The sequence below is a fragment of the Mytilus edulis genome, chromosome 2 (assembly GCF_963676685.1).
Source record: "Mytilus edulis chromosome 2, xbMytEdul2.2, whole genome shotgun sequence".
In the NCBI taxonomy this organism is placed as follows: domain Eukaryota; kingdom Metazoa; phylum Mollusca; class Bivalvia; order Mytilida; family Mytilidae; genus Mytilus; species Mytilus edulis.
Window position 1 is genome coordinate 85,601,343 of NC_092345.1, and position 26,422 is coordinate 85,627,764.

The window sequence follows — 26,422 nt, forward strand, 5'->3', positions numbered from 1 at the left end:
TTGACAGTTGTTGTCTATTCGTTTCTGATGTGTTTTGTCATTTGATTTTGCTATGTGATTAGGGAATTTCCGATTTGATTTTCCCCTGAGTTCAGTATTTTTGTGATATTAATTTTTTATTTTGAGGGTTCGTGTTGCCCAATCTTTATAGAATTTCTTAGTAGTTAGACGAAGAGCATTGGCAACTAAAATGATATAGTTATTTTGGGTTTCATGTACTTGTAAAGGATAAATCTAGGCTTGAATTCAACGTTTTTCGTGATTTATATAATCAAATAACAAACGAATGCACGAACTCATTGATCATATATATACAGTTAATTCTAAAAAAGAATTGGACAATGCAAATCCTTAATTCTATCTCAACTCTTCTGCAGACAAAATGCAAATTCTTTACATACTATAAAATGGTATATTCAGTAAACGTTGTCTGATGTTTGCATGATAAATCACTGGTATTACATAAGGTGATAGAGAGATTGTAATTAATCAAAGTTGGCTGCCTAGAATCCGGAAGACCTTTTTTCTCATCAAGATTGATGAGGGCAATACATTTGTAGATAACATGAGAATTCTTGATTGGTCAATATTTATGAACAAAGCTTAAGGAAAAGTCCCGAAGTAAATTACTTAGATTGTAAAATTAATTGTCCTTGTCCTATGTGCCAAAAGGCATAACAAGGACTAAGTAAGTAAGTAAAATTCATTGGTTAATTGAGGTCGAAAGTGTAATGCCTGTTAAGCACCACTTAAGCATTCATCATTATCAAAAGTGATAATCTTTACTGATTGTATTCATGGCATTAAGTTTTGTTTGAACCAAATGTGAACTAAACTTAAGAAATATTAGTAATTTGAACGTATTTTCTCGTCAAACCACACCACATAATATCTTTGGGATTATAGCTTAAGATGTCGTACAGCTAAAGATTAAGCTTGTTGTTCTTTACTTCCATGTCAGGCTTATGTCAATATAAAAAATGTAAGATACTGCAGTTGATTATCCTTATGTTTTTGTTATCTGAAAGAGTTTGAAATCCGAACGTAAATATCTCGTCATTGAATGTGTAGACAACATAAATGAACCGTATAAAAGCAGTAATGATACATCAATAGAATAGAAATTGACCAACAAAACAAAAGAAAAGTGACAAATAGAGGACGAAAAATTGGCTTCAGATCGATACTATGTCAAGCTCCTCATAAAACTTGACCGTAGAAGAGGTGTAATTATTGTACCAATGCTATCAAATATCTGCATTTTTTCTTATGAAGCAAGAATCTTGCAATCCGATTGGTTTATTATCCTGATAAAAATAACACCCAATCCCAGCTAAATTATTACACTCCCGGTAAAATATTTTTCTAAAGTAAAAAAATAAAAATACATATTACCATTAAAAAAATGCGCCTCACGTTGTGTATAGTATTAATACAATGTCTTCAATAATCTTGAACAAGGTTATAAACAAAGACATCTGACAAGGTTTCTGATTTTCACAAGCTAGTTTTGTAAGTATTCTGATTTATAACCTTGATTAGTTAAATACAAAAAAGCACAGAGGATTGTATAATAACACTAATTCAGACTCCTTATCTTACACAATGCAATAGATATTATGAACGACTAATAAGCAGCTATAAGATAAATAATAGTGTATCGTACCGTATCTAAAAATCTCGCATATAATGAAAGCTAGTTTCTCGAAGAATCTAATCTGTTGACAAGATAATCGTACCTTCTTAATTCTTCTCTTCCATATATTATATGAAAAGCTTTATTTGTTTTAGTCAAATGATTGCTCCTGAAGTGCATTTGTCTGACAGTAAACACTCTACAAACAAACAGCTATATTTAAAAAAAAATTATATTCAAGTGATTTCATTTGCTCAGGTACTTAAAAGCAAATATATAAAACTGAGATTCAGTTTCAATACAGAACATGGATCAATTATATTAATCCCTGTCAGGCTATCGTTTGTATTCGGACCACATATAGCAACAGTCCCAATGTCTGTTTGTAACGAGAGTACACACATCGCAATACTATTACAGCAATATATCAAAAATGTTACAAGTAAAATCGGAGGTCACAAATGTCTGGACCCAGCTTACAAAATCAGACTCATAGATATTAAAGGTTTTAGCTTTTAGAAAAGTTCCGCTAATTTATAAAATTGTTTCCAAGTAACTGTTTAAAACAATTTAATTCACCTGCTGTGAAGTACTATTTATACTACCGACGAACATTAAAAGCTAAGAAAATGTTATTAAGTTTTAGCTTCCGCTATAGTATAAATGACTTGAAATTAAAATAATTTTAGATATAATAACCAAATTGTTTCTCAGTAAGAACCAAAATCTCATATAGTGCACTATTTTTTAAACTGCAATTAAAAAGACTCTTTGTTCTTAGTACGTTTATGCTCATCTCTTCTTGTGGAATTTTAACAACACTGTGTTTTCTCCATGGTAATACTAGATTGATGTGAAATTATAATTACATTCAATTATTTTAAGTCATCGCAGTACCGACGTGTAATACTTCCACTGTACACGAATCTTAAAGGGCTTACTATTTTAATACTTATTTTTTCTTCTTAATAGCCGTTTCATTGACATTATACCACGTGACCTTTACTTATTTATACATACTGCTCACGTTTCGTCCCATTCTATTTTGAATTGAAACATATTCTATAGTACATTGTGCTATTATTGTCGCATTCGTGTCACTAATTAAGCGATTCATATTTAAATCATGGTACTCCTAGTGACGTTAAATGCACGAGATAACTCCAGTTACCTTTAAGACACGCTATAACTCCAGTGACCTTTAAGGCACGAGACAACTCCAGTGACTTTTATGACATTAGATATTGAAATTAACACATGCCATGTTATTCAGAATCTCCATTTGGAGACAATAATTTTCTTGATTCTAAAATCAAAACATCCGGATGCAGTTGCGTATAAACATTTTTTTAACATTCTTTGTATTGTTTTTTGAAAAATTGATTAATGTTTATATAGAAATTGAACTTCTGGAGATTCATGCATTAAGATATCAATTAAAATTTTAAATGATATTAAGGTGATCTCCATTTTATATTAGTTTGTCTCTCATTAGCTTTGACATGACGTCATACAGATTAGGGTTTGATAAAGCCTTTGCAACAGTGACTGCAATCGATGACGTAACGTCATACAGATTAAATAGAGATAAATACATGGCCTTTTCCATATCAGCCTGGGTATCATCCCGAGACCCCCATATCAGCCCGAGACGGAGTCGAGGTGCTAATATGGGTCGAGGGATGATACCCAGGCTGATATGGAAAAGGCCATGTATTAATCGCTTTATCATATACTTCCGACAATAGTTTTATGTAAGGCAAATAAACTAATGCAATAACTAAAACAGTCAAACATTTTATAAAGAAAATCAAAATTATGAATCAAATATACTATAGTTGTCCAACAACAGCATCATTAACTCCTTATATATTTATGGTAACATTTCCTATAGAGGCATTTTGAAACATTGAAAATTTGGAAGAGTTTTACGATCATTACTACTCCATGTTTGTTGTACTATAAAATGATTCATAATTGTCAATGGCATTTGTTAGCAAGTATTAAACTATCCCCACAAAAGTTCCCGTAAATTTTGACGTCGTCATAAAAAAACATCTGACGTCACAATGGAAAAGTAAACAACCGATACCGGAAACACCGGAAGTAACTTGCACGAGAGGCACTATTATGGGTTTTGTGCACGAGATGCACCTGATATGGGTTATCAGCCCGGGTGGGAAATTATGGCTTGTGTACTTCCGCTTATTACACATATGCAATCATATCAATGCTAAGTATATGATAAAGGTGTGATAAAGCTTTTGCAACCGTGTTGATATCGATATCATCACGGGTGGCTGATACAGCACGCTTGCCATTGATTGTATTACACATACAATTTATCTGTATTTACTACTAAGTATATAATAATATTCATTTATTCAGATATTCTTTATATGAAAGGGTGTTCATCCGGATTTAGTTCCATATCAACCTTTTTTCCAACAGTGAATTATTGGCACATAGTTAGAATAAGCACGTGTAAAAAGTTGATAAGAGAAAATATTAGTGTTTACTATTGAAAAATGTTCCAAGTAATATTAATTACACATAGATATTCATTTCAATGAACCAGACCTTCAACATAGAGCAGGAAATTCTAGGCCAGGTAACCGATTGTATTCACAATGATCTATTAAAATGTATGATAAACAAACATACAATTCTGAACGTAAAAAAGATACACAAGTGAATTAAGTGAGATGTCTATGCTGGTGAAGAAAGGTGTACAACAAGTGATCACTGGAATCCCGTCTACCCGTGTATAGACACAATGAATTATAATAGGCAGTGGTTCATCCGTTTGTATATGTAATGAAAAATGTAAAAGTTATAAAATATTAAAGCCATTTACCTGAAATTTCCAAGCCCCAAAGAGAGGATGAAAACAATGCTAGATGCCATTATGATTGTATTGCGTAGAATTGTGTAGAAACAGGACGATTGTACCATTTACTACCAAAACAAAATACGCCATTAATTATTCTTTCAAGTGTATTAACATGGCGCCATTTTAGGAGTTTCAGAATAATGTATATTAAATAAGTTTAGAATAAAACGAGGTTAGTCACAGGAATACGCAAACATGTTTCTATCCGATGATTTAGGTATGATAAAAGTGACTGAGAATAATTTTATTGAGACTTTCACTGACATTGTTTAGTGTAGTGCTGTTCTTCTATAATATAAACTGTGGGGTGTATATAAGCTATGGGATTTTTTGTGCTTCATACACTGACCTTTTTTTCACTTTTTGAACTTAGTAAAAGGTCTCTGAGTACCACCGAACACCTATCTGTTAGCCCTGTTTACTAATCAGTATCAATATGATTCAGTCGGTTATGTAATATATTATATGAAACACGCGAGACCGTGTATAACAATTTATCTTAACTCCTATACATTTCTAGGAATATGATTGGTTAAAAGCGTCTGCGTGGAGACCGTGTATATTTCATATAAGGTTAGTAGGGAGGCGGGACTTATTTCATACACGGTTAGTAGTGGTGTAACGTCCCTTTATATTCCATATTAGGTTAAAAGGGAGGCGGGGCTTATTTCATATACGGTTAGTAGTGGTGTTACGTCCCTTTATAAAAACAAAACGGTACTGAGAAAAAATCTTAAAAGTTTCAACAGACGAGGAAATTGATGATTAAGATTGAAAAAAATCCATAAAACACATTTAAACCTAAAAGTTGTTATTGTTGGCATCTGTTTTTGTAGGTCCAATGGAAGTAGTTTCTTAATGCTAAAAGTATTGACGACTTGCTCATTTTGATAGGTCACTAGTCTTTTCACACGTTAAGATAGTCGGTAAGATAAATTCGTTAAGCCTCGGTCACAACTTACCGGATAGCTCGAACGGACGTCTAACGGATAACTTTTGATCAATCCGTTCATGTCCGTTAGACGTCCGTTCTTATCCGTTAGACGTCCGTCCATATCCGTTGCATGTCCGTTAAGCGTGCGTTTTATCCGTCAACGTCTGTTCTGTCCAGTGGAAAATTTTAAGCATGTTCAAAACTTTGAACAGACGTCCAACGGATAAAATGTCCGTTGAACGTCCGTTAGGCGTCCGTTTCGTTTCCGTTTTGTATCCGTTACGTGTCCGTTATGCATCCGTTGGAGGTCTGGAAGATTAATTCACCAACGGACTTCTACCGGACGTTTAACGGATAAAACGGATGTTGAACGGATGAGAAACGGACTTCTACCGTACGTATAACGGATAAAACGGATGATGAACGGATCTGAAACAGATAAATGCCAACTGAAAATTTCGCGTCAGAAATGCCAATTATTGGTATGTCAGATTTCTTAAGGTTCATGAATTCATAATTGATCTTAGAGTATAGGGACGTCTTCACAATCAAGCAGTTCTTATTCAGGCCAGACACTGCCCTTTGGCGGAATTTTTAAGAACAAACCAAAACCAGTTGAAGAGAAACATTTTGAATATTTATGCGAGTTAATTTATGAGGTTTAAATCATTTTCATCCGTTTTATCCGGTAGGTGTCCGTTTTATGCGGTACTCGTCCGTCCGTTGGATGTACGTTCGACATCCGTCCGTTCTGTCCGGTACGTTTCCGTTTCTCGTATGTTGCATATCCTGTGTGTGTCCGTTATGCATCCGTTACACGTCCGTTTTATTCGTTCAGCACATTAACGGACTCCCAACGGATAACAATTTTGTCAACGAACAACTTTTATTTTCATCCGTTAGGCGTCCGTTCGTGCTATCCGGTAAGGTGTGACCGAGGCTTTACATAGTGTGCTAGTGACCTAATACGGTATATATGGGGTCAGTGAATTTCATATGGGGTGAGAGCGAATTCAGTTACCTCAGCAAAAGAGATAGGTTCCAAAGGGTTCATGACTAGTTCAACTCAGCTATATGTCCATGTCAGTTATTGTCTTTAAGTTATGGGTTATCGCCAGTCTCTGTTTAATTCATTTCAATAAATTTTAAAACTTGAGGTCATTTTACCGTTAGATTTAAGCATATGCACTGTTGAAAGCGGTATGTCGACTTCTAATTTTAGTTGTGTTTTGGAATTTTTAACCGTTGGGTTTCTACTTTATTCACTTCCACAAACACATTAAAAAATAATATTAAAAATAAATGAACACAGATAAAGTTGCTGAAGATTCAATTGTCATTATCCATGGAACATTTAACACAGATCTAAAACGGGCGCAATTGCTCTATCTAATTCTTTTAATATATGTTTGTCGATAGTTATAAATTTTGATATTTTGTGTTATATAATTTTCGTATTGAATTATCGAGAAAAATTCCGTAATCGCTCTATCAGAAAAAAAAATCAACATAGATACCAGGATTAAATTTTGTAGTTACGCCAGATGCGCGTTTCGTCTACAAAAGTATCATCAGTAACGCTCAAATCCACAAATGTTAAAAAGGCCAAATAAAGTACGAAGTTGAAGAGCATTGAGGACCAAAATTACTAAAAGTTTTGCCAAATACAGCTAAGGTAATCTATTTCTGAGGTAGAAAAACCTTAGTATTTCAAAAATTCAACAGTTTTGTAAACAGATAATTTTTAAGTATGACCGTATCAATGATTATTCATGTTAGCACAGAAGTGCCAACTGCTTGCATATACATGTAGCTTATATACATATACATGAAGCTCATTTTCGAATATTACAGAGTGAATAGCATTATATATCCGAACTTAAAAGGCTTGATACACAAACAGTTATACGCGGAATTAAAAAAAATAAAACAGATTATATTGTTGAACTATTCCGAGAATACCAGAACGTAGAAGTGAACATAATTTCTATTACTTTTTAGATCCGTTTTTACATCTTATGTTTTTGTTAATTACGTATAGTGCTTATGCGTAACATTTATATAAGGACTTACAGCTTCTTAGTGGTGTGAAGGGAACTAATATTAACGGAATGGGTTACTTGTAAATTGTAACAGTACATATAGAAAAATAAATAAGTGAAATATATGTGTGTTTATTACATTGGTTGCAATGAATTACATTGATTTCCCAGTTAAATAAAAACCGATAATTTCACATGTGAAATAAACGTGGTTATTTCACTCTCTGACGTCATACAACTATAGGCGTTGTCAAGACGTCGATAACGGCGGATCAAAACAAATTGTGAATGCGTAGAAAAAAGATATAGTTCCTTACATGTTTTATATTAATTTCGTTAAAAAAGCCATTTGCCAATGTAATAAAAAGAATAACTAATCAAAGAATTCAAATATCGAAAAATATTCAACTCGTGACCGAACAACACTGATAATTAACTCATGCGCTACGCGCATTCGTGAATTAATGTGTTGTTCGGTCACTCGTTGAATATTTTTCTCTATTTGAATTCTTCCATTAGTTATTCTATAATTATCCAAAATCTACGCAAATGTAATTAAAAGCTGGTTGTGTGCAATGTTTTTAAGCGCAAATGCAAAGCATAGCCTAGAACACACCTGTTACATCGTGAATCTTTGACTGAATTAAACAAGTAGGCCTATACAGGGTAATTTATGAGCCTGTAATAGTAGCACTCGTATTGTCATCTGGTAGTCAGCCAGTGAATAAGGTTGAAAAATGTTCTCCGTTATTTTTTCTTCTTTTCTGTTGCTTATAGTCTTTAGCTTTCTATGGAGTGTTTTGTAGACTGTTGTTTTTGTCTTTTCGTTTTTAGTCATGGCATTGTCAGATTAGCTTCGACTTTAGGAGTTGAAATAATCCTCAGCTATCTTAAACTAATTGTAATTTAGTATGAATTGTTTGGCAAAATGAAATGTCTTTTTAGTTTCGTTTTTCCGTCAGTTGCATTGCAAGAAATATGTTCATCTGATGAATATGCCGCGCATACAACTTATTCTGTAAAAGAAAAGCAAATGGAGGTTTAGATCGTGTCATGATCAAATGAATTATTAGTAAAAGTACGTTGGCCGATTTTCTTGTCATTCTGTTTGCTTCATAAAACTTATTACCAACCTATTGATCTGTGAATTTTAATGCATAGAGTTTAACTACAACGATTTTCAAATTGAATAATTTTGAAATATATTTCATTTCAATGTTACACGATCAATGATTTATCAAAAGACTTTTGTAGGAGCGCTTTAAATCTAATTTCTTGTTAAAATAAAGGAACGTTTTAAATTAGACACATCAAAAAACGGCACTTAAATCACAGATAATTACTAAATGTAAAATAACTCGGCAAATAAATTGGAATCAATGTTAAGAACAAATAGAAAAATTAAATAAAATCTAAACATTAATTCTGTCTTTCAACTAAGTTACAGCAACATTTTGTAATTGATATTTGTATTCAATCAAATCTCCTGACACCATTCAATCACCACTACCATTTTGTTCTTTTACAGGAAAAAACAGCATAGCAATATATTTAGTTATGAAAATCAATTACGTTCAGAAAGCAGTCAATTAAAATGCGTCATTTAAGAATTATTTACATTCCCAAAGAACGGTTTATAATTCAGTGAAGATCCATAACAGAGTTATATAATGTTTTATGCATAAGTTCATATTTATTTATGTGCCGAGATTATGATAATAAAGGGTGCAGTTCGCTGTCTTGACGTTTTGTTTATAACATTGTATTTATTTCTAGAGTACACTAATAGAATATTTGTGTCCTAAATTGGACAATACAAGGACAAGTTACAGTATGACATGCATATGAAAACTAACTGTACAGGCTGTGAATGAACAGACAAGTATTAAAAAGATTTCGGTAATCGACGGCTTTAGTTGGCGACATCACAGACCGGCGCAACAAAAGAAAAATATATACATCAAATATAGGGAATAATGAAATCTCACTAAGAATAAAGTAGGATAATTATCAAAAGGGGAACAAACAATCGTTTAAAATTGCATATCAAGGCTTTGTGTCGTCAAATACGTTGACACGGCCTTAATAACTTTGACCCGGACATATCAGCGACGTCATAATGTTTTGACCCGACGTTGACCCAAACTTATCAGGTCATCTTCCACATGCTGGTGAAACTAAGAAAACACTTCTAAAATAGCAAAGACAGCCCGATAAATCGATTATCAGGTTATCTGCATTTTGATATTGTAAAATATCAGCTGCTCGACACAATATGAAGGTGTCTTGATCTTGTTCGCTGCGCTCACTCAACAAAAAAGATTCATATTGTGACTCGCAGCTGATATTTTACAATATCAACATGCAAACAACCTGATAATCGTTTCCCGTGTAAAATTGAAATATTCAAGTATAGAAAAATGTTTTATTTTTATATCTGTTCATTCATATCAAATGTATTTGAAGTTAATTCTCATGGGTAAATCCCCCTATTTCTTGATTATATAAATTTTAAATATTCTCAAGGTAGAAGTAAGTGTTATCAGATGTTTTTATCAATGAGCTTTAATGAGTCACTAAAAGGATTCTGTGCCATTGACATTGAAAGGACAATGGGATATACAAAATGTAGTATCAAAAACAAAAAACTTCAGGTATTATCGTGTTACAGAACCCTTATTGCAATTCTTTGAGGCTTCTCGTAGTTTAAATAAGCTTAGAATAAAAAGCTCTGTCACATATAACTGCGTATATAACAGGGGCATATTTTACTAAAGACAAAACACCACTTCCTTGCATGATATTAGTGGAAAATATACTACAATGTCACAAATCAAGACGTTAGATATTACATTTTAAACTTAAATTAAAATTCATCTTTTTCACCCATTGAATACTTGTAACAACCGAAACAGTGATAAAAAAATAACAACTTTATTTTCTTTACGTGATGGAATTATTCGGATGTAAAGTTTAAATAATATCCCCCTCTCCCAGAAATCCCGTAAGATCAACTTCCATACATTTTTATTATATTAAATAAATGTCAATGCATCATGTCAATATTATGCTCGTCTACAAACAGACAGAAACTCGGTTACAGAAGACTTAAGATTAACCACATTGTATTATGTAAGTAGGGATTACATTTTTTCAGACTACTATATCTGAGACTAGATGTCGTGTCTTGAAATCATGGGAATTCCGTTAAATGTCAAATTCCATGTTATCTGTTGAATTCATTATTTCTTTGACTATATTTATGGTGTGATTGCCTCATTAGAATGACTTGCTTCCTCTTGTGGGAAACCAACAAAGACAATGGACGTGTTACGTAATTATCTGCTACACAATAATGACAGTTCGGGAAAAACTTCGCCCGAAAGAGATGAAAGAGGGACTGTCTATTCAAAACAGTGGAGACTAGTAAATTAAAAAAAAAAATCGTAAATAAAACAGAAACGTACAGCTATAGTGTTAAAGATTGATGCATATAGAATGACATAACATAACTAATCGATCATATGAAAGTGATAAATGTTCAATTATCGTCTGCCAATAAACCCGCCATACTAGCTACCCGAAAACGCTCGTTTATTGATATAAGTGCTAATGCTTTCATTATATTGTAACATTAATAGAATAAATAACAAATAATTCACTAATTCACGCATTGTTAAATAACTTTTATAATTATTTCAAGATATTGACAGGAAAAATAAATTAATCAAGGTTGATGGAAATAGATCGTCTGAAGTTACGAACTGATTTTTAAATGAAATGATATGGTTGAATTCTTTCGAAAAATATTGGTATGAAACTAAATTGTTTGGATAATAGCTAAAATCTTACTTCAGTCGATTCGCTAGATATTCAACATTCTACAGAACCTGTATATACCTATATCTTTATTATCATATAAACTATGACAACATGTACATCTACATATACATAATTACATCTAACAAACCACAAAGTAGACGTGGATGAGTACTGATACATCCCAAAAACAAAAGGACACTATAATTACAGATGTGAAAGTACTCGCAGTTACTGAGAGCTAGTTCAATGTCAAAATACAACTAATGCAAAAAATCACGAATCTTAGACTAGCAGGGTTCATGACATATCACATTCAAGACTTGAATATGCCTTTATTTTGCCACTGGACGTTAAAATGTCATACATCCCCATCATCATCATCATCTAAGAATGTTATCTAATAATACAAAGGTAAAAGAATATTCTGAATTATCGCCATTTTGTGCATTTTTCCTCTGAATATTTTGATGATAATTTTTCATATCATTCTACTCGCCTGAGATGGAAAATCATTGCTAGAAACGACGGAGGCACGTGGCGTTGCTAATGAAATTGACACGACAACGTCGTTATAGGTAAAATAGCGATAAACTGATTATCATTGGTCATCTCCACTCGATTGCTTTTCTCGCTTTCGCCCTACCGGATCAAGCGAGAAAATCGATCTCGTTGAGATGATCTACGATAATCTATAAATACAGACATGCTTTTTGGTGACTAAGAAAGTATCTCTTCTCTTAGCACATGTAAATGATATAGAATGTGAAGTAGTATTAGTATCAATCATCAAAATGAAAGGGAATACAAAAACCTATCTTGTACTATTTTGTTTATCGTAGACAGATATTCCTTCGAGATAATTCCCAGTGTAAAAGTATAATTGGTTTTCTCTCTTAAACAAAATTTACATTATCAACAAGTCACAATGCAGAATTACTTCTAGATTTTCTTACTCATTCGATATATGGAATAGTCGAATTTACTCCCAAATGGTATATTTTTCCGGTTAGAAAGGTTTATACTATAAATCATTTTTCTCTGTCCGAAAAGCCAAGCAGCTTCTTTAAGCATTTATATCATATGTATCAGTAGCTTGTGTATGTATACAGAAATATGAAAATGGAAAAAGTGAAATAAAGTGAAAACTGTTTAATATACATAAATTTTTTTTTTTTAATTAACGTCTCTCAATTAGAATTCAAGGTTAAAAAAAATGGATAATTGTTTTATTTTCCCCCCAACAACTTTTAATCAGTGTAGTTATATCAGATTAAGCCTATAGATATTTATATAAGATGCCAAAGCAAAAACTTCTATTGTAACACATATCCTGTAGTGGCACATGAGTTGACCTTATTGACTATAGAGAACAACTTTACCCATGACATATTTGAATTGACTGGTAAATGTTTTTCTTTGAATCATCAAAACAATACTTTTGTATCCACTATTGACAGTGTATACGCAGTGTACGAATACATGGTAATCAAATTCTCTAAGAAAGAAATCGAACAACACAAAAAAATACGAATAATATCTAGATGAAAACATACTGTATTCAAAAATAAAACTAGTTTACAGAGTACATCAAGTTTTAATGGATCATCCCGAGTCTAGAAAAGTAACAGAAATCATAACGGATATGTCAATCACAAAAATTACCCCAAAAATAAAAATTAAACATTAAGATTTTAACCAAGACAACAGCAGACGAGATTCATGTCCTGGGAAAGGCACAATCACTAGTGTTAATTATGTCAATTGTAATAAATAGTCCTTAGTGAGATGTCGCTAAAGTAACCTGATTGAAGTTAAGTTGGAAAGAGAAATACCACCAAATTATAGTACGTCACATCCGGTTGCATACGAAAATAGGTCGAAAAAATAAATCCCTTGAATTTGACAGTTGTAGTTAATTAATTCTACATTTCATTGCAGTAAAACCTTTCTGGGTCATAAACATATATCTTGGTTATTTCAAAGCACCATTATTTTTTTATTTGGGGTTTCTATAGAATATTTTGGAAACTTGAGGTTTCATGGTCACTAAAGCTTGTACACAGTGAAAAAAGAGGTGAACATTTAATTGGTTAACTTCCAGTGATGGTTTTTCTTATATTCAATGAAATGTTATGTGAAATTTTGTCAATATTACAGGACAGGATAAAACTTTACTCATGCCAAGTATTTTTTTTTTAATTTGAATCAAAGATAAATTATGCACAATTTTTTGAAAAGTGCAAATTTAACAAAGAATAATAAGGGGAAATCAATCAGATAGAAAAACAAAAGTATGGTTACACCTTCATTACATTTAACAAGTCTCATAACACTAGTAACACATATATTATACCAAAGTCACTAGTTTACGTTTGTAAAATAAATATCATACAATTCCGATTTCTTTTTGTAAACAATATGAGATATAAGAAAAAGCTTGCAAAATCGAAAATGTTTCAACACACAGGTAGTTAAAATGAGGAAATGGTAAAACTTGAAAAAGCTTTATTTGAAGTTCAAGCAATGAATTTTAAATGTTAATAGCAATTTGTGTTTCAGATGTCCAAGTTCTACAGAAGTTTCAAATTTCATGACTATCTATTATAAAAGCCAAGATAATGTTCAAATTAAAGTAAACATACATTAAATATACTGCAGAAATTTACATGTCTTTTATCATTAAATTCTTAAGTATATTGCTTCCGCATGCATTTCTCTTTCAACTGATAATGGATCTTAATGGAAGTATTGATTCTGTTTACACATTCTGATACAGCGAAATCTGTTTACACATTCTGATACAGCAAAATCTGTTTACACATTCTGATACAGTAAAACCTGTTTACACATTCTGATACAAAAAAATATGTACACATTCTGATACAGCAAAATCTGTTGACACATTCAAATACAACAAAATCTGTTTGCACATTCTGATATAGCAAATATGTTTACACATTCTGATACAACAAAATCTGTTTACACATTCTGATACAGCAAAATCTGTTTTCACATTCTGATATAGCAAAATCTGTTTGCACATTCTGATACAACAAAATCTGTTTGCACATTCTGATACAGCAAATATGTTTACACATTCTGATACAACAAAATCTGTTTTCACATTCTGATATAGCAAAATCTGTTTGCACATTCTGATACAACAAAATCTGTTTACACATTCTGATACAGCAAAATCTGTTTTCACATTCTGATACAGCAAAATCTGTTTACACATTAAGATACACAAACATCTGTTTACACATTCTGATACAGCAAACTCTGTTTACACATAGCGATACAGCAACATCTGTTTTTATATTCTGATACAGCAAAATATGTTTACACATTAAGATACAACAAAATCTGTTCACTTGTAGAATAAAATTTTTACAAAAGCGATTATGCAAATTTATACTGTCACGGTTATTATTTCAAATGTTCATAACAAAACGAATGACTTTACTTTGAAATCATTTTACTTACTTAATATGATTTTTAACGAAAAATGAAAACGAAATGATCAAATAGAACACTAAACCCATTTAGTCTCCGTTTATATAGTAGAAAAAAAAAAAGAATACAAGAAATCATTTCAATTTCATATTTTATATTTGTTAGGTTTTGGTCAATTTTATACAAGCATATTTAATGCTAAACCATATCTAACTACCTCGATTTTGTCAATATCTACTCGTGCCAAATCTAGTCTTAACTACATCGTTTTTGTCAATAACTAATTTGACTCCGCTTCCCCTTCCGTAACGTCTCATTAAACTTAGTTAGGCATCAATAAACAAAGAATATAGTCAATTCTGAAATATCACAATCTTATTTGTCCTGTCAAAGATAGTGCTAAACGCCTAGTTTCGAAAGAAATATGACTACAGTTAGCTAACATCGATCGTTAACCCGAATTTAGACTTTATGTCCAATGACACCTATTATACATTGTTTGCATGTAAGCTTTTTGGATTGTTGTGTACCTAAGATGCAATCATCGCAATGAATATACAGCAAATAGTTGCTCCTTGGGTTAAAGCTAGCACCTATCAATTAATCAATCTAAAACTTACAATTGACATTTAGATTTCTAGAATTGTCTTAATACATGAACGCTACTTTTTGTTTTTAAATCAAACATAATGATTTGTGTTCATTCTAATTTGTATATAATGTGATAGAAATTATTATAAATTAAGGAATGTATCTCCCTCATGCAAAGCTCTGATTCCTTTCACGGATTTGGCTATACTTTTTGGACCTTTTGGATTATAGCTCTTCATCTTTTATATAAGCTTTGGATTTCAAATATTTTGGCCACGAGCATCACTGAAGAGACATGTATTGTCGAAATGCGCATCTGGTGCAAGAAAATTGGTACCGTTAATTTTATTACAAATGATACGAACCAGACCAACATTAAGTAAAACATATTTTGTCATGAAGTATATAAAATGTTACAGAAAACAAGTGGAATAGTGTATAAATTCAGGAGCAATATGCAATATGTGATTAACATAATCATTTCATAAATATACTATTTTTGAAATATATATATAATATGTCATTAATATTTCACACGAAATGCTTCGTTGTTTTTGAATTTATAAATAAATTTCAAAAGTTTAATTTGATTTACATAATGGTCTATAATGGTTCGGTGTCTGCTGCAGGATCGATACGACTGTACTTCTCTTCGTCATCATTAAAACTGACGAATGACGTCATTATATGTATCAATTATGACAATGTTGCTTCTGGAACATCATATAACTAGGAAAACATCTAACAAATTAAGCAGCACACACAAACAAATTCCTTAACATCGATATTTTATGAGATGCTATTTGCAATGTTCTGTGAAACATTTATATCTATTCCAAAGATAATTTGTCCCATTACATGGAAAACAGAATAATAATGTAACAAGAAATGAATGATACAAATCAATTACTCCACAACCATTTCTTTATTAACTTTTATTTTCCAGAGATAGCAACGCAATTCCAAACACTACGGACTGAAATCTATTGAAACGCTTAACCGAACATGATTTTTTTGTGTTTGTAAGAGATATTTCTATTTGTAACTATTTGGTAAGTTAAACCCTTTTTTGTAAAAGAAACGTGCGTCTGGCGTATATACTAAATTTAGTCCTGGTATCTATGATGAGTTTATTTACAACCACTGGGTCGATGCCACTGCTGGTGGAGATTTATTTTCCCGAGGGTATCACAAGCCCAGTAGTCAGCACTTTTTGTGCTGACATGAATTGTCATTGATATGGTTATATTTATAAATTTTCTGTTTACAAATTTTTGAATTTTTTGAAATACTAAGGCTTTTCTACCTCAGGCATAGATTACCTTAGCTGTATTTGGCAAAACTTTTAGGGATTTTGGTCCTCAATGCTCTTCAACTTCGTACTTTATTTGGCCTTTTCAACTTTTTTGGATTCGAATGTCACTGATGAGTCTTTTGTAGACGAAACGTGCATCTGGCGTATATACTAAATAGTCCTGGTATCTATAATGAGTTTATTTCCACTGATTGTAATTGTTTGTTTTTATGTTATATCAACTGTTACACCACTGTCATAAACTAGGGGAGGTTTTGTGCCATTAAACTACTTTAACACCGCCACATTTAATATATGCCTGTGATGAGTCCGGAGCTTCAGTGGTTGTCATATATTGTTTTGTAACAATATTTTTTTTGTTTGTTCATAAGTTAATCCATTATTTTTTTCGTTTTTGCCAGTTCGTGGCCTTTTTTAGATGACTTTGCGGTATGGGCTTTGCTCTAATTGTTGTATGCCGTACAGTGACTTATAGTTGGTAATTTCTATAACATTTGGTCTCTTGTGGTGAGTTGGCAATCATACCACAACTTCATATCTTTATATTGAAAACTTCACTACATATACTAATATTCTACAATGAAACCCCAGAATAAAATTGAGAATGGAAATGGGGAATGTGTCAAAGAGACAACAACCCGACCATAGAACAAACAGCAGCAGAAGGTCACCAAAAGGTCTTCAATGCAGCGAGAAATTCCCGCCAGAAAAATTAACAGCTTTTGTAAAAACTCAAGCTTTCGTGTTATTTCTGATTTTGTATAATCCATACAGTTGTAATTTTTCAAGTTAAAAAAATCACTGAAAATGCAAGGGATTAAAAAAGCACCAATAGATATGTTTAATCTATGTACTTGTATCAGAAATGGTTTTTTTCTCTAATATATCAAAATATGCATCAACATATATACTTTAACGTTAAAACTATATATACAGTGATTGAGGATAAAATACACTGTAAACAATTCAAACATTTATTTACACAAAACGGTTGTTTTTTGCATGATGTAAGCTGAATGACATTTTCTATTACAATATTGTCTTGCCTTACGTTTAGCCCACATATATTTTGCTGGAAGTCATTTTCCATAACATTTGCATTTGAAGAATAGAGTAAAACACCGGCGTTATATAAAGAAATAGAACTTTAACCTTGCACAATAACTGCTACTAAACCCCAAAAGCATTGTTACGATAGAGCGTGGCGCCATTTTCACCAGACGTCACTGCGAATTTTTACATTGCACGATTGTTGAAGTTCAGGCAAGTCATTATATTTCTATTTATACTGCACTCGTTCTATTTTAGCAGTCAACATGCGTTGACTGTATATTTCTATGTCATATACAGTCACTGACCCGATATCACTTTTCCTCATGAATATTTAAATCGAAATTGCCGAAATAATATTGAATTATTCATACGACCTCTTCCACCTGTTCTTGTTTCAAATGCATACAACGATGTGTGGAACGACTCAACATTGTTTCTTTTGCAATTATTGGAAAAACATATTTAATTTGTTAATATTTTTTGTTTGCAACCTATAAATCATTATCTTTTATGCTTATGGTTGATATTTAAGTCCATACTCAAACGATTTCGTTCACCATCGAGTGTTGGTTTCAACAGGTAAATGTAAATTTCATTGTGTTGTATATTTCTCCGCGAACATGATGTGAGGCCTTTTTAAAGGGTATTTCCCCCAATATTTAAATCAAATAATTAACCTTAACGCATTAAACAACAATTGAAAATGTTTTTTAGATTGCAGTATAAAGACAATAATAGTGCATTGACTTGACATATCAACGATATAAGGATTCGGCCCGAAGCGGGGAAATAGCTCGGCACAGCCTCGCATTTCCCCGTTTCTAAGCCTCATCCTTATATCGTTGATATGTCAAGTCAATACACTATTATTGTTTATATAACAGTAAGTTATTGGGACAAAAAAGGTGGTAATAATAAAAAAAAAATCGATCTGTCCTTAGGATTAACATGTTTCCTTTCTTTACGTTTACATATTGCATATCTTCATATAAATTAAAATCAGGAGATGTTGGATTATTGCCAATGAGACAACTATCTAGCACACTAGAGTAAAGCGGATTTAAGCAACAGTATGTCACCATACGGCCTTCAACCATAAGTAAAAAAGCTTTGCCGCTTAGTTAGTTATAAAGCCCCTGAAATGACATGTGAAATATTCAAACAAACAAATAAACAGCCTGATTTATCATAATTACAAAATGAGTAAACGAAAAACAATTGTCCAGTAAAAACCAACGTTCATGCATTTCTCAAAATTTTCTTTAATTTTAATTTAGGATTGATAAAATATAGAAATTATGACAGCAACTGTTGATTTTGTTTGCTTACATTGAAGTTATTCAAAATATTACAGTATCCGTGATATTGTTGTGCATACATACAAAATGACCAAACTTATCAAGTTTTGCCAGAAAAATAGATTGTTAAAATAATGTTTTCCAATAATTAAAATGTTTAAATAAGAATTGTTATAGATTTTTTTTAACAATGTGAAGATCTCTAAATTCATTGTATGACCATTTTCATTAAACTAAAAGTCTGAAACTGTCAATCAGATTAATTACATGTTTTATTGCTTTAATCACCACTCAGCAAAGGAAGCTGAAGATTTATTTCACATAGGGTTATAATACAATATGACGTAAACAAAAAGATCGTTACTATGCCACCTTCTGTCATTAGCAACGAAATTAAGGAAAACTTTGAAAAACATGGTGCTTGAGAAACTATTGTTTCATTAATAGGAAACAAACGCAGTTCGGATAAAAAATATTTGAGTGTCATACTTAGCAAAAAACATAGTGATCTGTGTTTAATGCAATACGTGACAATACTTGAATATCATAACCAGAAATTTAGAAAGCTGGAAAAAAAACCAAACAACCATTTGCAATGCTGATTAAAAAAAGACATTAATTTCAAAGATAATTTTAACATTTTTTCATAAATTAGCAAATTTCGGAGATGAAAAACACTAAAAACCAATTAATTTCATAGAACAAAACATATATACATCTATTTCAGAACATTTGAATCTGTCTAAATATTCAGCAGTTTTTACTTTTACATTCATTCAGCTTATCTACCATAAGAAATAAGTAATGTTCCTGTACTATTTATCATACTGGATATTGGTAATAGAAAATGTAAGGGAATAAAACAGCTCTTACTTCGGTTCATAGTACATTTAACAAAGTAGAACAAATAAAATTATTATATATTTTAATTTTTGGCGTGATAACAAATCATAAATTCATTGTTCATCCGTACCAGACATTGACTTATTGACAGCCTTATTCCACAGGGAGTGAATAAAAGACTGATTCCGAACATGAAGTTGATCATAGATCAATGACAGTGAAAAAGTACAATATAAACATAGGTTATAGTTCATAGAAATTGCTAATAAGGTTTCTATACATGATAAAGCAGAGAAAAAAATCAGACTCGATGGGCACATTATATTTGGTAATAATCTGTTAGTTTCGGTAGAATCACTTTACCTTATCCATACAAAGTAAGTAATTATGTCCGAGGGAATAAGTAATACTATAATTCCGGAAATCAAAGGGTAACAAATACTAAAATGGTCGACGTAATGGCTCCGAACAATATACCGTATAACTTTATTTTCACCAAGAATATTTGTACTGTGCAATCAATTCAAGACGTTATATGTCAATATAAAATAATAATACCGGTACATATACGTTGCTAAATCTTTATAATGTCAAAGAACAATGCATTAAATGTCAATCTAAATCGCTGTAATTCTCCAATGAAGTGGGCACTGTACATGATTATCTTTCTCTTAAGCCTTACTTCTCCGTAATGTCAAACGGTTCCATTTCATATCAATTGATTTCATAATCTTTTTTTGTTTTTGTTTTAATTCTAAAATCAAGTTTATTGCACTATATGCTGTTATAAAAATACCATGTCTAACGTCACAGTTCTCCAATTGCACCGAGTACAATAAATTGCACCTATTCAACAAATTTAAAATAGCTGTGGAAATCTTTTCTTTGAGACTACACACTTGTTATTTTTATCATTTGACATTATACACGTTTTTCAACACAGCTGAATGATATTTTAATATACACAAAACATTCACAGTAACTATCAAGCGTTCACTGGAAAAAGTAAAATCTACAGAAACGTCGAGATGCGACTTTCTCAAAAGTTAGCAAACTAAATATGTTAAAAGCATCCATTTCTTATAAAATGGATAGTAAGCATGGATTTATGTCAAATTGTTCTAAATACATGAAGGGAACAAAACATCTGTTGTTCAATTGTTGAGGATGTGAATTTAAGCAAGGATGCAATTTGGGTACTCCTTATTATGAAATGCTTGATCGTTTGGATCAAACCCTTTTTTCTATGATTCAATATGTATTCAAAATTAACTATATAGTAAACAAGGATACATCTAAAAAAAAAATGGCATGGAAACTCTTGTCTGGATCATATGGAAAACGTAGGTGAAAAAACTGTCAAAAAAGGTGCAATTTTGGTACCGTCACGTTACATCATTTGACATAACGTTAGCCTTTTTAATTCATTGACTATTCAACTATCGTCTTTAAAAAAAAAAGAAAAAGGGTTAATCTGTTAGCAATTGCTTTCAAGAATGACTACAACACTTTTGTTGAATATCAAAAATTTAGAGACACAAAAGGAACAGGATTATTTAAATTTTAAATACCATGAATGCTGGATCAATTTTTAATATCCTGCTGAAAGCTTCATAAAGACGTCTTAATTTGAGATAATTTGTCGACCCTTGCTGGTTTTTATCCCAAGTTCTTTGCTTGGCAGACCCCTTCTTTTATATGCTCACCTTCGACGACAGAGAATGACGAGGACAGTTTGTTGCATTGTTACATAACTGAACATAAAGGTAAATTAAATGTTATGATATATAATTGTGCATAACGGTAATGTTAAGATATATAATTGTGCATAACGGTAATGTTAAGATATACAATTGTGCACAACGGTAATGTTAAGATATCTAATTGTGAATAACGGTAATGTTAAGATATATAATTGCGAATAATGACAATGTTAAGATATATATTTGTGCATAACGGTAATGTTAAGATATATAATTGTGCATAACGGTATTGTTAAGATATATAATTGTGAATAACGGTAATGTTAAGATATATAATTGTGCAAGTGTATATCCAGTAAGATTCCACTGTATCTAGGACAATCAGGCAAACTTTGAATTTAACCATCTTGCTCTGATGCATTTATCTGCTATCTTATTTTTTCTAACTTAGTCTGGTAAACATAATGTATATTAACGCACCATATGCTGTGTTTAATTGTTGAAAGATATTTTTTGATAAACCAGATTGAAATTGACATAGTATAACGCTTGACTTTGTATTTCGTGGGAAATTCTCTATGGTTATTATCGTATAAAACCTGCAGCATTTTGTATTTTATGTCTGCTTCGGAAAATCTTGTCTAATCTTAATCCTAAACTAATAAATCAATATTCAGGAAAATTTACAACGCAATACAATTTGATTTAATATTTATTGAATCTAGTCATATTTCTATTTACGCTAAGAATTAATAATACATTATAGTTAATATTGATATATATATATCATTATTCACAACTGACATTTGTAAATAACATGTAAATGTGGACAGTTTTGTATAAAATTTCATTTTTATAAATAGTTGACTATCATTTTCCCATTCCCAACTGTATCAGAAGATGAAAACTTTAAATGATTTTAACATTTGTAAATATTATTCGCCTAGATTTTGTTTACAAATATAATGCTGGAGGGCTAACGTTAAGATTGATATAAAATACAATAGCAACAAAATATATAAATACAGAAACGACACATGTTCGATTACCAGCTTATAGGCGAAAAAAAAACGCAAAAAAAAATCCTCCCATCAAATTATGGGTTTACGTTGAAAAATAAGACATACAGTAAATAAACGGAGCTACATTCAAACAATAAAAAAAAAAAAAATGAACGGACAAGACAATATGGTGTATCAATTAACCTTTAACCTCACATTTTGCTTAACTTGAAGTGTTTAGTTGGATACGTGTGGCTCACCCTTGTCCAACAATTTAAAAAAAAACCAACATTACTTTTAGTTGTCATTTATCTCAACATCAGAGTTAAGCAAGATCTCAATGCAAGTTCAAATTGGTACCTAGCACTAGGTATCAGCGGGGTTATTTAACAGATGTCAATTAAACTACATCTCTGCATAGAAGATTTATAATTCCACTAAAAAAATGTATATTTACATCTGACAAAGAAATCTGACAAATGATGTCATAAATTGCCCGACAAAATATCGATTCAATACAAACATTTTGACAATAACAAGGTACAACAAGAAACATCATATGTTTGACAACTTGGTAGTAAAAAATATAGTAGCAAATAATATGTGAATAGTTTTCTTACTGGTGAAATAATTTTATGCGTCAAATTCGATTACCTATACACGATAGGGACTGAAGCAAAGAAAAACAGCGTATAGCCGTTTTTGATATAATTTGATACACATATATACTATAAATTTAAAGTATTTGATAATCTAAATCAGTCATGAGGTCTTTAGAATTTACCAAATAATGATATTCAACTTTACAACTAAATACTTTTAGTTTGATCGCTTTCTTCTTAGCAGTAGTAATCACCATCAATCAAATAAATCCTGAATGGATCAGAATGGATCACAGGATTATGAGTGACCGATCTGCTAGAAAACATGTGATATATTTTCATACATTTGCCTGCTTTGGGAGAAACAAGCTTTAATTGTTAAAATCATTATGTTTTTGTAAACCTTTCCGGCAACTTGTTGATAAAGTTCGTTATATGTCATGAAGTTAAGTCTACAAGATATGTCAATAAGAACTGTAATTAAATAACATATCAGATTTCTTATTTTCTAACCCTTAATGTCTACATATGGATAAGACAACTATAATATTCTTCATTGTGTTTATTTTTGTGGGTTTCAATTACAGAGAGTTGTGCTTCTTCCAGTGGAATCTAACATTGAATATCAATATTGACATCAAGAAAACTTTCACAAAAAAAGTGCTAGCCTAACAATTTACAAATCGGAGCACAGACAGAAACTAGGAAATCTGGTTATAAAGAAATCCGGAATTCTGAAAAGTCAGAAAAAAAATTAACCATGTAGTTCTTAACTATATATTTTATGAGGTTTTTGCAGATGCAAATTTTGTTGACCATTTTATAATATATATGTCATTTAATTTTTTTTCTGCCTCGATATAACAATCTATGCAATACTCCAAATAAATGGAAACTTAAACTTGATTATTGATTTGTTCCCCCCCCCAAAAAAAAGTAAAAAATAAATAAATAAAATCAATAAAAAATAAATAAATAAAGTCTCATTGTGAATCTACTGTTATGAATAAAAACCAAAATTCGGCAGAATGTTCGATGACAGGCACAGAAGTTTATGCAAAAATTAGACTTAGGCATGCTGGGAAAACAATAAAATAAACAAAAATAGACCACTGCAACCTTATTATCGTACAAAGTCAAGTATCAATATCGCTAGGCTATGTGGATGGTTACAGATAGCGTTTTTTTTTCATTTCCTCCTGTGACTTTGAATTAAAATAGCTCTGGATAAATATTGTTTTACATAAGTTAAAAAAAAAAAAAAAATACAAAATACAAAATACAAAATACAAACAAAATACACACAAACAGGGCATACCAGTAGATAGAGATTCTTGGTTTCAAAGACATATAAGTATATATACATAATGCTTGGGCGGCGTTGTCAAATAAGTTTGAGAAATGTATAGGTTCCAGTCCCGTTCGGGAAGGAATTCAATAATCAGATCTACCCCAACATGGCAACAACTTTCAAAGTTTTTCAAAGTAGTTTATATAGAAAAATAAATCAATACAGTACATTCGATAGCCCTTTAAAAGTTTGCAAAAGTACAACAGAGAGCAAATGGGAACACATTTAAAAAGGTAGTTTTTATTATTGAAAATATAATGAAGATCACTTACTATTTTTTGATTTAAGTGGTCCAATTCACGTTCTGTAACTTTTCTTTTCATGTCCTCTATACGTTGTCGTTTGAACTCATTATACTTGTAGTATAAATACATCCCTGGGACTGCTATCGCAGATAAATGTTTCATCACAGAGGACGGGACAACATCCTCAGACATCTTGTCCCTCTCTCGTCTTCTAAAAATTGTCGGCATTTTTTCTTTTTCAAGTCCAGATCGAGTAAGATTACGTGAAAGTTAAATCAATTAAAATGACGTTGCTCCAACCAGAATCTTGCAGCCATACTTTCGTAGTTCAAATACAAAAACCATTGAATATATGATCTCATAATGTCGAGAATCGATCAGAAAAAGGCAATTATTAGAAACAACCAAATTCCAACACAGCTATTGGCATTTTACTTCTGGTGAAAATCTTCGGCTGATCAGAGGTGTTACGGAAGAACATGTCGTCTGCAACTTTCCCGCCACAGACACAATAATGAACATCTTTGACTCGAATTAAACAGCTAATGCGAGATGATGCTTACTTTAGCATTGGGATCAATTCGTTGATTTAAAAATCGATAGATTTGTATGCATTGCTAAGAAATTTAAATAGCTACTTTGCTTTTAGTAACCAGTCAACTTTTATTGTGAGCGAGAGATTAAATAAGTCAATCATTCAAGTGATGGGTAGACTTTAATACCTTTAATTATTCAAATATAATGCTACAAGAAAGAAAATGTTTTAAATATTAGTTAGATTAAATTCATCACCTAAGTACCATGACTGATATATTATCTAGGACTACTTTTATCAAATCCTTCTTTTTCTCCCGAAGGAAAGTACAAATGTCTTTATGATCGAGATAAAATCGTTAAGACAAAGGAAACATACTGGGTAGAAATACACTGTAGGTGTCAGAATCGACAAGAACATTGATTATGTTTTAACTGTTTAATTGATTACTGAATATAACACGAAAGAATCAATAGCAATAGAAAAGGTTAAACAGACAAAGCTCAAGGTCGTTAATGATAGTATTTTGTTTTCTTTCAAATGAATTATGTGGTAAGGCATACCAAAGGGGTTCAACTCAAACATGATTAATAAAGTTATTATCGAAATGACATACACAAAGGAGTAGGTTCACGAAGGATCAATGTTGGCTATTGAATAACGTGAAAGTTATGTTCAGCAATCAAAGTAAACAATGCATTTAGAATAATTGGTGTGGAATTCAAACTGTACGGGCTAAAATCATCTTTAAGTTTAAACATATTTATTAATAGGGGATTGAGAAACAAGTTTTTTAACTTAAATTAATCTCTTTCCACTTTGTGGAAAATCATGTTATATTGGTATGTTTTATTGGATAGAGTTTCTGTTAAACATGCTAGTTTTAAGTTATAAGCAAATAAGAAAGAAGAAAAAAGGGATAGCAATTAGTGGAATTTCTGTTGCTGATTATTTTTGCTGTTCAAAGTTTACTCTATTTTTTTATATATATTTTGATTTAAGATCTAAGGTAAAAACACTAAAATTGATCAGTCGTCCTTTAGGTCTCATGTAAGAATCAACTTACAATATATTTATGTTCACTAGTGAAAGATCTTGTTTT

General features: G+C 31.4%; 1 protein-coding gene across 1 annotated transcript in view; it reads right to left on the reverse strand.

Annotated features, from left to right (window-relative positions):
* Positions 1–25,334, reverse strand: part of LOC139513220 (uncharacterized) — a 50,590-nt gene extending 25,256 nt beyond the window's left edge. The window contains exon 1 of the mRNA XM_071301516.1: positions 24,813–25,334. Within this exon, the coding sequence (XP_071157617.1) occupies positions 24,813–25,013 (201 nt within the window). The 5' untranslated portion in view covers positions 25,014–25,334. The remainder of the gene's footprint in view (positions 1–24,812) is intronic.
* Positions 25,335–26,422: the final 1,088 nt, after the last annotated feature.